Here is an 11,766-nt window from a genome sequence, read left to right as displayed (position 1 = left end):
GTTAATTGGGCACAGGCAATTCTGCTTTTAGGGATTTCTAATGCTGCATCAGGTGGGACATATTGCATAGGATTTCTGACTCAGTGTATGCCCCTCTTTGGCTGCCAGGACTTTGATCCAGTAAGCCCTTTCAGGGTATGCCTGGTGCATCAGCCAATTACACAGAGGGAGGGAGTTTGCTTGCTTGTCTGGTTTCCTTCCCCTAATATCCCACTGATACTGACCTAGCATATGGCAAATATAGGTTCACTGAGTAGCTACAGTTTTTACTTACCCGTGATACTGATGGTTCAGTGTGTACTTGTCTCCTCTGCTGAAGGGGTTTTGAATTTGCACTTTGCAGGAGAGTGCGCAAGCCAGCAGGTTGTGAGGAAGGGGCTACCAGGTGAGCCAGAGAGCTGTGTGAATACTGCCCTGCCATCCGGGCTGTCGTGTGGGCAGGAAAAAAAATACCCTCTGTGCTTAGCTATGTCACACTGAATATTTAATAATGTCCTTAGCAGAACACAGCTGAGCAACTAGGCTTTTCTCTTGCTAAAATTTAATTTCAGACTCTCTTGATCCCATGAACTTTTCTTTTCATGCACAGTGGAATCGTTTCCATTGGAGGAACTGAACTTCTTCCTACCCCATGGCAGGGTGCTTCCCCCTGAGCTTGGGACAGGTTTATGGAAGATAAGAGCTTAATTCCCGACCTAGAAGAGGGAGTTGAACTCAGGTTTAGGTTAACAAAATCCTTCTAGGCACTGACTTATAAAGGAGCCAAGCTGATGGTGCTCTTTTACTGCTTTTTGAAACACAATGTTGGACATGTTCCTTAGGAAGGATTTCTCCTAGAAGATGATTCAAGGCTGTGAATGAATGGAGGACATTTTGTGCCAAGTAAAGTACTACAGCCCTGGCAAGGCAAAGGATTTGGGACAGATTTCTTTAGCACCTTCTAGTGCCGACGTATGTGACCTGCATGATTCAGGTCTAAAATGCTTTGGGACTTGGCTCTCTCAGTAGGCACAGCCCACTCGGCACACTTACAGTTGTACAGCCTTGTTTGTGTTTGCCATTAGATCAGCATAACAGCTACTCTGAACTACTATAACCTATCAGCATCCGATTCAGCTCTGTGTACTTAGGAAGGTATCTGTTCGGAGGTGATTGCATTTATAACTACGGCAGGAAAGTTAAAGGGCAGCAGGGGTCTTTGAAAAATAATTAGTTGTCTTAAATCTGGATTCTTCAATGACCTTGGCAGTATTAATTCCTTGAAACCTTGGCCTTTATTCACTTCTGACTGCCTTGCCTGTTATTTGCAATAAACAGCTGATCTAGGGGAAATGTATTTTAAAACTGGGCTCTGCCTGCACAGCGGGAGATCTGGCCTATCTGTATGGCAGAGCGCTGTGAGGGCTCAAGTGTTGTGAGTGTGACATGAAATGTGACATATGGCTTTAACGTGAGCTGTTTCTGCATTTGCCACTGTACTCGTATTCCCATACAATAAATGTCCCTTGCATGGGGCAGGCCTGGTCCCACTCAAGACAAAGTATTTTGAATTCCTGTGTTTAGGTAGAATCATAGAATCATAGAATTGCTTGGGATGGAAGGGACCTCAAAGATCATCTAGTTCCAACCCCCCTGCCACAGGCAGGGACACCTTTCCACTAGACCACGTTGCTCAAAGCCTCATCCAATCTGGCCTTAAACACTGCCAGGGAGGGGGCAGCCACAGCTTCTCTGGGCAACCTGTTCCAGTGTCTCACCACCCTCACAGTGAAGAATTTCTTCTTAATATCTAATCTAAATCTACCCTCCTTCAGTTTAAAACCGTTCCCCCTCGTCCTGTCACTACTTGCCCTTGTAAAAAGCTCCTCTCCAGCTTTCCTGTAGGCCCCCTTCAGGTACTGGAAGGCTGCTATGAGGTCTCCCTGGAGCCTTCTCTTCTCCAGGCTGAAGAGCCCCAACTCTCTCAGCCTGTCTTCATAGGAGAGGTGCTCCAGCCCTCTGATCATCTTCATGGCCCTCCTCTGGACTCGTTTGTTTTTATTTTTATAACTGATTGAAGGAAACAAGAAGTCACGGGCAAAAAGGTCAGTAGCTCAGTAGCCCCTAGTCCCATTGTCCTTCATTTTAGTCCTTTTTCATAAATACAAGACCTTCAGGAGAGATTCAGCCTTTTCTTCTCAGTTCATGTGTTCATATTGTACAATCATAATTGGAGCCCATAGGCAATATTCATATTACTTTTAATAGGCATCGGTTTGAGTAACAGATGCTCATTGCAATGATTCTGTCTCCTCGCTTGTCAGGGCTATGTGTAAAAAGGGAATATGTAATCATATTTGAGGATAGTGGATTTTGAGTGTCTTCCCATGTAAAATCTTTCTGGACAAGACAGCTGGGGACCTGGTTGGGCTCCGATCCCACAGGTAGCCCCGTCACCACTTCGAGTGGGCCACAGCTGTTAGGGAAATCGAACTGCAGAGCGCCTAAGGGAACTGGGAAGGGGGGATTTCAGACACCAAGTTCAGCAAAACCGGCGCAAGGTCGTGTACATTAAGGTTACACCTGTATTGAACAGGGCATTTCTCAGCAGGGCAAGTGGTGAGTGACTCCGCAGTGCTTCATTCAGTGCAGTGCCATGGGCTCACGTGGGCTGGTGGGAGTTTCACTGGCAGAGGGTACTGAATCATCTCTCCAGGGAATACCCCTTTCCTGGTGGCTAGCTCTTGCTTTTTGGGATGCGCTGGTGAGATAACCCTGCCCCTAAAAGAAGCAGTGAGATGCTGACAGCTTCACTGCTCTGCAGGTTGGTTACTGACAGGCGTTTCAGCGCTGCCAGGGCTGCTGCTAGCATAAAGTAGCTGCAAAGGGGGGCAAATTTTAACGCTGTTGATATTCTTCCACTGTGATTACAGATCATGTATCACATATCAGCTGCTCAGTGGGAAAGCTTGGGACTTCAGGTGGAGTACTGTGGGAAAAAATCTATTCTTTTTCTCTTAAAAAAAAAAAGCAGATGTACCTTCTCAAATATCTATTTGAGTTTATTTTTTGAAACAGTCATAAAACACAACTGAGATATGTAGGATGAGCTTGTGGTGAGAATCATGTATTTGAGCAAAATAATTTCTGTGCTATGAGACAAAACGAGGTATAAACACGCAGTGATATATTCGGGGCTACTTGCTGTTTTTATGGCACCATTGTAACAACCTCCTGCTGCAGCTACGCAGATCCTGGACTATAAGCAAGCGTTCCTTTACTCTAGCAAAAGCTCACGTTCCTCAGCTGCTTCGTATACTGAACAATACCTGGGTTTGCTGCTGCTGTTTGTTATCCAAAGCAAGGACATCCTGAGTTGGCACCTCCTGGCTCGCTATTGTGCTCTGCTTTAGCATGTGACCGTGCATGCTGAACGCCGGTGACAATTTGGCTATTCACACAGCCCCACGCTGCGCAGGCCTTGCCGCTTGTTCTGTGCAAACATTGATCTTTTTGAACAAACAAATCCACAGATGTCAAGGCCAGGGATTGGAAAAGGGTGGAGTAAAAGATCTATTTGGTAGCTTAATATTCCTGGTCTTGTAAAGCAGCTTGCTGGGCTGACTGTGTAATGAAAACTTCTCTGCGCTTAGTGGTATTTTAATAGAAAGAGCAGAGGTTGCAGCTAGGGCAGTTGGTGGTGGCTTCCGACTCTTAAAGTGTCTTTAATGCAGCCACAATGGATGGGTTTGCCTGGTGTAAGTGCTAGCAAGTCTCATAGGGGAATCTCCGAAGTGAAAACCAAACCACAGTTTGATGTCCATAACGCGGTGCAGTTCGTGCGGCTGCTTTGCTAGCAAATGCCCGACGCACAGGAGGGAGAACCGCCCACAACGGCGGTTTCCACAGCAGCACGGCTGGGCCTCCTCAGCCGCCGCGCTGACCCAGCGCTGTGTTGCTCGCCCCAGTAACCCCAGCCAGCGGGTTGCTGCCTCCCCTCGTCCCGCCTACGCGGACCTCCGTTCGAACACGCGAACGGCAGCGCGGCACCAGTTACGCAGAGCCCGGCGCTGCCCCGGAGCGAACGGTACTACAGAGCAGGGCTTGCCAGAGGGGAAGGCGCTGCGGCGGGAGGAACGGGGGCTGTGGCGGGACGGGCCCCTCGGTCCAGCTTTAGGACTTCTAGTCCCGGGTTCAGAGCGCTGCGCTCGCGTGACGCGAAGACCCGATACAGAATAAATTCGTTCGGCCGGTTCTGAGCTCTTCAGCGTTCCGGGACCCAAACCGTAATGGGTGGCAGAGACTGCCGGGCAGGGGCCGCCCCGCCCCGCCTGCGGGCCCGGAACGGACCGCGCCGCGCTCCCCGGCCGCCCTCACCTGGGCGGGGCGGGGCGGGCCGCTGACTGACGTGCGGCGGCCCCGCCCCCGCCAGCGCGGGCGGTGCCCCCGCTGCCAACCAGCGGCCGGCGGGGGGAGGCGGCGGTGGCCGAGCCGAGGTGAGGCGAGCCGGGACCGGCGTCGGGGCCGCCATGGAGCCCCCGACCGACCCAGGTAGGGCACGGGGGTGGGGGGGGAGCTGCCACCGCGCCTTGGGCGGCCCCGCGCGGCGGGTGGCGGTGCCTGGTGCTGCCGGGGGTCGACGGTTCCTCTCGCAGCCCTTCCGCTGCCGGCACGCCCGGCCCGGGCCTGCCCTGCCCTGCCCAGCCCAGCCCAGCCCAGCCCTGCTAGCCCGCGGCGGGCGGGCCCGGCTCGGCGCACCCCATGTCCCCCTCCGCGCCCCGGGGCTGGGCGGGAAATCCCCTCACGAGGTAACTCCCGTGGCGGGCGTGCAGGGGTCCGCGGCGAGAGCGGAGCGCGCCCGGCTGAGGTGGCCCCGCCGGGGCCCCGGGGCGGTGCGGAAGGGGGTCCCCCGGCCTGTCGCAAGGCTCTGCCTCCCGCCGCGCCGGCAGCTCGGAAAATGCGGAACCGGGGGCGGGTGCTGGCGGCGCGCCGGGGCGGGCGGCGGAGCCCGGGGCGGCCCCTCCACCCCACCCCCAACCCGGGGGTGCCGCCACTCCCCGGGCGGCGGGCACGGGCGGTGCATCTCGGCCTTCCCGCCGGGGCTAGCGGGGAGAAGAAACTTTCTGGTTTCGCCCAGGGGTAAAAGTCGAGCGCTTCCATTTGACGAGTGTGTAACTTTTGGTTGACCAGCACTGCTTGTACGGTTTATTCCCTCTTATTTCTCTCCCTCCCGGGGCTGCTCGGCAGCTGGCAGCTCCATTTTGGCTGCTGTCCCGGTGGCCGGGGTGGCACCTCCGGGCGGTCGCCTGCGTGGCTCTGTCGGCTGCGGAAGGCGATGGTGCTTTTTTTTTTTTTTTGCCTGAGGAAGACCGTTGTCCTGGGTGTCGTGGTTGCAACGCGCTCCCTAAAACGTGGTGGTTTATTTAAAACAAAAAAACTTGTGACTGCTGCCCAAGCACATAGTTGATGCCTTGATGGGGGCTGACCGGAATGTGGGCAGAGCAGGATCTCTTGTGTTAAAAGTGTCTCCCCTGAAGGTATATTGCGTATATCCTACGGATCCGTGCGTCAGTCAGAGTCTTATATCGTGTTGTACTGAACTATACGCCAGCTGCTTTCCACCAGACGGAGTAAGGCAGGCCAGGGTCAATAAGCTACTTTATTTGAGTAAGCTGGTTGGGCTGCTCGGCCCAGCTCAGTGTCTGCGCCCTTGGACTGATTTGTTTTCCTGCTGAGCGTGCTCGGGCGGTAGGAAGCGTTCGCTTGTGGCAGCAGCGCTGTTGGAGGCACGCGCGGTGCTGGGGCTGTAACCCCCGACTCTGTGTGGTCTGCCTCTCTGCTCTGCCAGGTGAGCTGGTACAGGTGCCAACCTTGATCTGTCCGTGCATTCGTGTGTTTTGAGGCTGCCGTGGTACACATGTATAATTAGCAATGACTTCTGCTTTTCTCTGTATATTGAGAAAAGGGCAAGTTATCTTTGCTGGAGCAGAAGATCATCTGGTGAGGTGCTGAACCTCCTCAGCGATGTTCTTTCAACCGTTTTGAAGTCCTGTTTCTAACTGCAATATATACATTATATAAAAAAAAACCCTCCAGGAAACAAACCTCTAAACACTGTTCGTTGGGGACTAACAAATAGAACTGTTAAGCCAGAAAACAGCACAACTGTCAGTTTGATCAGGATTTTAATTCCAACTGCAGGAGCATTAACACAGATTTCAGTATTTTTTTGAAGTTCTTTCTTTACATTTGAGCCTATTAAAAGGCAAACACCTTTATTGAAACTGTAGGGTCTTGGACAACTTCTAATGGAAAAGGAGACTAAAATACTGTGATCTCCTCAAAAGCTTTAGTGACAATGCTGACACTTTCCAGAGGCTTGTTTCGCTATTGAACTCATTTTTGTATAAATACTGCTTTGTATGAAGAGGGTACCACACACCTCAGGTTGCATATCAGAATAGTGTTATCTAGTGTGACGTAAGTACAGAGCAAACATGGTTCTTCCTCTGCCTTCTTTTTGGAGGTGATTATGCTATTTTCTCTTTTGGGTGAGGTGAAGACCTGCAGGTACAGCGGGAAAATCTAGAATAGCCAACATACTTGTGCCTGTTCAGTGAGTGGCTTCTAATACCCTGCTAGTTAGCCCTCAAAGACCCATTTCCCTGGCAAACTGGAGTGCCTGCATTGGAGATTGTGCTTGATGATATGGTATTATTCACCAAAGCCACATACTTGGCTAAAATCCAAGATGCCTCTAAAACATTCTGGATTGCCTCCTCTAACCAGAAACTAATTTGTTTAAAAGTAAGAGTCAGAGGTTGCACTTTTAGTTATTACGATGACAGCTTTCTCAGCTAGTGAAAGTTAGGAGGTGGGAAGAAAATCTAGGTTATAGTTAAGACTGTGGCCAGACTAGACAAGGCTAATCCTCCAGGTGTGTAACATGTTTAAGTCTTCCCTCTCTCTTGAGCAGTCAGGTATGGCAGCAGCCCTTCAACAGTTGTTACTGGCCTACCATCAGCAGCATCAGAACCATTGAGCAATTTTTCATTTGAAGTGTCTTTGTTTTCAACGAAGGGATGTTTGGCCTCGCTGTATGCCTCTGCGTGGTGCTCAGGGCACTCCAACTGCTCTGGACAGCTTGGGCTGCAAGCACTTGGGGTCTCTTGCTCTGTGATTACAAGCACCAAAGCAGTAGTGTTGGCTCAAGCCAAATGGATATAACATTCTCTTGAGATGAGGAGTTCCTTGTTTTTTTGCTTTGTGTTAAGTTGCCACGAACAAAAATCAGGTCTTTCACTGTGTGGACTCAGTTGCTGAATGGACTAATAACTGCAGTTGTGTTTTCACAAAGATTCTTGCTCCCCCCACCTCAGAAAAAAAAATTGTATACCTGGTTTTGCTTGCAAAAAGAGTCTCTCTGTGGCTTGCCACTGTTACTATTAGTGCTGGTACAGTTCACCACTGGAAAAACAAGGATGAAGCTGCCCCGACAGTAGAAGCAGTGTGCTGATGTGCTCTGAACGAGGAGACCGTGCCCCTGAGCAGTCTTGCGAAGACGTGCAGCACGGCACAAGCAGTAATACTGCATCTCCGATGTTGTGTTTAGGGGGTTCCTCTTATGCTTCAGCAGTTCTTCACTTGTGTAACCTGGTGTCTTTCAAAATCTTCTGGTTTTGTGGGACTTGGGAGTCCCAAAACACTACACATGATTTCTTGAGAGAGTATGTAAGCCTTTCTTTTCCTAGAGCCTTGAATTGCATTTCTGGGGCTGACAAAATGGACTTTAGTGTTCCTTTTGTGCAGAAAGAACTTGTTGCTGGCAGTAGGACAAGATTTCTTCCATTGTCCTAATAGACGAAGCTCCACCTTTTTCTACTGCTTTATTTGTTTTCTTTATCACTAGGTACTTGCAGTACTGTAGGTACGATTTTTTTTTTTTTTTTCCTTAATGTACAATTGTGAAATCAAACACTTATAAGTAAATAAGAGTGGACAGCTGTTGTCAGAACTACAAAGGAAGAGCAATTTCACGGAGCTGAGTGTCTGTAGCAGTGACTTGAAGATGAAAGAGGAAAAAAATAGCAGAACAGTTACATCGGTAGGTCCCTTGAACAGCAGCAAGTCTTCCCCTCTTTTGCATGAAAAACTCGGGGCATGGGGAGGGATAGCTCATTGTTCTGACTCAGGCTGAGGGTCCTGGCTTGACAGGGTGGCGTTATGTGAGTTATTTAATGGCATTGCTATCCTCCTCCCTCAGCTGGTGTGTGAATGAGGTACTGCAAGGCAGGGCATGGGTGCGCTGTGTTGGAGGGATGCTGGAGCAGCTGATGCACAAGCAGCTGCCTGTGCATCGATGCAGGGTGGGCAGCCAGAGGCTGGAGCAGTGTCAGCTGTTCCTGCCCTCTCCAATGCTTGGACATTGAAGGGTAGCTTGAACTCTTCATTCATGCTCACACCCGCTTCAGGAGGAGGTGGAGGAGGAAGCCCGCCCGGCTCTCCAACAGCAGAAAGATCCTGTTGCTTGTGGTATGCATGGATCTTCTGTCCCTGTTCCCTGTAACCAGCGCTGTCACATGCGGTCAAGAAAATCCTTCACCCAGCCAGAGTAAAGCCTGCTCTCAGACCTTCTGAGGTAGGGAAAGCTTGGCTAAGGATCTGCTTCCTTTGATCCTCCAACGAGGCCAAGCTGTAACTGCTTGGGGCTTTTAAAATCCCAGTGACATGAAATTGATGCAAGTCCTGTTTTCTCCAGTTTCCCACACTTCGAAGCCCTGTGAAACAGCCCATGGGTTCCCCTTTCTCCCACTGCAAATGCCTATATAAGCAACGGGAGGCCTCAGAGGCTTGGTCTGACCTTGCTGGCTCAAAACAAAGCACTGCGTCTTGGCTCTGGTTTAAGAACTGCACTGGCGCAGGCTGGGCAAGTGCCTTGCTCTGCTTGATCTGTGTGCTTTGTGGGTAAAGTGGGAACAGCTGATTTTTATGGCTGAAGTTGGCTGCCATATGTTAACACCTCTCCTAAAGCTGGCCTGGGTACGCGCTATTGAGCTGCTTTCAGCTGTGCCTGGAGGCTTCTGAGCACGGCCCCTTCCATCTGCAGGGGCTGGCAATAAGCACGTACTGCACTAGTCTGCCTTGGGAATTTTGTTTGTGTTCATTTTCTTGCTCCTCTCTATCTTGTACATGCTTTTTTTTCCCCCTTGTCTTCTACAGCTGCTAAATACAGTAGCCCTTGACTAACAGCCTCTGCTTCGTGAGCCACATCTCAGCATAGTCCTGGGAGGAGCCAGGTGGCAAGGGAAATGGGTATTGGGGCTTCTGATGCTTTCTGCCATCCACTGACCCTGCTGGGTGAGGGCACCCCGAAAGCTGCTTTGTCTGCCCTGAGTGTTGTAAAGGCTGGGATGCTGGGGGGGCTTTGTCCTCTTCCTTCGCTGCTGTTTACTTCTTTAACAGGAAGGGGTCCAGACAATTTTTGTGGGGAGGGAGCCCCACAGCCAGTACAGAGGTCTTGTGTGAAGCCAAGGGACTAGATTTGCCATGTAAAATCAGTGAGTTGTTTGTGGATTGCTGATTCCTGAGGGTGCTGGACATTACTGCAGGTAAGGGAGGGTTTCAGCTGTATCTCTTCAAAAAGTGATGTTTCCATGGCAGCAGATAAAGTGCAGGGAGTCTTATTGAAAACCAATGTTTTCTTGACCAGCTTTCAAAAGAAAAAAACACAACTCCATTCTTAGTTTAATAGGAAAGAACAACAGTGTTGGTTGCTGAACCCTGTGCAGTAGACATCTGATGGGTGTGGGGTTTTTAATGTTTTTGAGAAAAGCTCACCTCCAGGTAGAATGATGATGACCCCACTGTTGCCTCCACTGGAGTCTTTGTAATACGGGCACTTCTGATCTGAGATTTGCTATATGGAGGAAAGGAGGTGTTTACCCTTGTCCTGTTAATATCCTGCAGTGAGTAAGCAGAAAAATGTCAAACAAAGAGTGACTGAAAGGGAAAGCAAGCATTAAGTGAGATTAAGCACTAAATTGAAATGCTCTTGTTGAGCCAAAACTGTCACTCTGTGTCAGCTTCAATTTAAGACTCTAGAGGGACAGCTTTCTCTCCTGTTAAAGGTAGCGAGGATCTTCAAAGTCCTTCGTATTTGGGTGTGAATTAGCCAGAGACATTGAGAGCCTTCACTCAAAACCCTTGTGTTGGAGGGTAGGCTTTCAGACACAAGCCTTCTCTTTTGAAAAGCACTGCAGTAACAGACCAGCTACCCATAACTTTCTAATCTGGATCTCTCCTGAAGGTTCAGTGTCCTGCCATTTCCTCTTGGTCCTCTTCCTCCTTCTCCTCTGCCCCTGGTTAAGGGAGCTGAAAGAACATGGAGCTGTATGTTGGCTTTGTCAGTTTGGCAGAGTGGTACCGTGAGCTGGGGTAACTGGTGTTGAATATGGTTGCCCTGCTATGAAAAAAAAATAATCTCTGGCAGAGTTGTAGGCAGCTGTATGGATTTTTCTGCTCTTGCAGATACAAGCGGTGGCAGTCCTCTATGTGAGTCTGCAGCCAGTTGCCCTGTGGGCGGGGGAGGGCAGAGCAGGGGAGAGCACACTGGCTGCGAGCAAATGCTGGTGTGCGGAAAAACGCTCATTGTGCTATTACTTGCTCCCGAACAGAAAGGGGTGGATTGATGCTATCTAACGAGAAAGCAGTGCTGCTGTTGTGGTACGAATGCTGTCAGTGAAAGCGGCAGCTTTCCTGTTTCACAAGCTGACTTCTCTATTGCAGTGTGAGAGCAGAGCAGTAAATGTCCTTGGATGCTCGCTGACAGTAGAGTGCTCCAGTAAATGTAGATGCTGCCTCGGCTGAGCCTGGGACGCTCCATTAATTTCTGCAGAACTGAGGTCTGTAGGAACATTCTGTGCCACACATGGTTCGGAGTGACAGGCGTCTGAACTGCCCCTCGCCTGCTTGTAGCCTACCAGCAGCACAACAAATGTGTGCTATGCTTAAAAACTTAATAGGCAAAGAGGAAGCATGCTTTGTGTGTGTGTATATATAAAAAAAAAGAAAGCAAGTAATTTATTGTTGGTGTAATGGAAATTTTAACGATCTAATTCAAGAATGATTATTAGTTTAGATCTTATTACAGAAAAAGACTATTTATGCAGAGGAAGTCTTAGTAATAATAAAGGTAATGTTGTAAACACTTAGTTTCTACACCTTTTCCTGGTGTTATTCTCATCCTGCCCCTGGCTTCTGAGGCTGCTAGTGTCATTTTGGTGGTGGCAGGGGTATTATAGCAAGCTATCAGTGTTGTGGCTCCTTTGCTGGGAGGAATAGGATCTCGATGGCTGCTTCTTCCCCCCTGTAGGATCCACCGGGCTCCTTCTGTTATGTTTGCTTTTTACACATTTGCTCTTTCTTTCATTGCTCTGCAAGCTCCATGTTACATCCAAATCTATTACGTAAGGTGCCTTTTATGTATGTTAGATATTATTTCTTTGCTCTCTCCCTTACCTCTAAAGTAGTTTTGTCCACCTGCAGATCTCCATTGGCTATTGATGACTTTCTTACAGCTGTGGAGTCTCCAGTGTCAGCCCTATGCCCAGTTACTTATCATACCATGCCTGTACTGTCATACCCTGTGACTCTGCTTTCTGAGATACACCAAGTAAAACAAAGCTGCAGGCAAATCAAGAAGAGTTCAGACAGAGCAAGCTTGGCAAGCCTCTAGTCTGAGGCCTTGCAAATGCTGTTCAAAGCTTGTGGCCTGTTACTAGCAATGGC

At 49.6% G+C, this 11,766-nt stretch overlaps 1 protein-coding gene across 1 annotated transcript in view; it reads left to right on the top strand.

Annotated features, from left to right (window-relative positions):
* Nucleotides 1-4,426: 4,426 nt before the first annotated feature.
* Nucleotides 4,427-11,766, top strand: part of TPD52 (tumor protein D52) — a 138,171-nt gene continuing 130,831 nt past the window's right edge. Inside the window, 1 exon segment of the mRNA XM_068396339.1 lies at nucleotides 4,427-4,530. Coding sequence (XP_068252440.1) covers nucleotides 4,509-4,530 — 22 coding nt within the window. The 5' untranslated portion in view covers nucleotides 4,427-4,508.

Source organism: Nyctibius grandis, chromosome 3, assembly GCF_013368605.1.
Source record: "Nyctibius grandis isolate bNycGra1 chromosome 3, bNycGra1.pri, whole genome shotgun sequence".
Lineage (NCBI taxonomy): Eukaryota > Metazoa > Chordata > Aves > Nyctibiiformes > Nyctibiidae > Nyctibius > Nyctibius grandis.
Note: the sequence above shows the minus strand (reverse complement) of the source record. Positions and strands in the feature narration are given on the sequence as shown.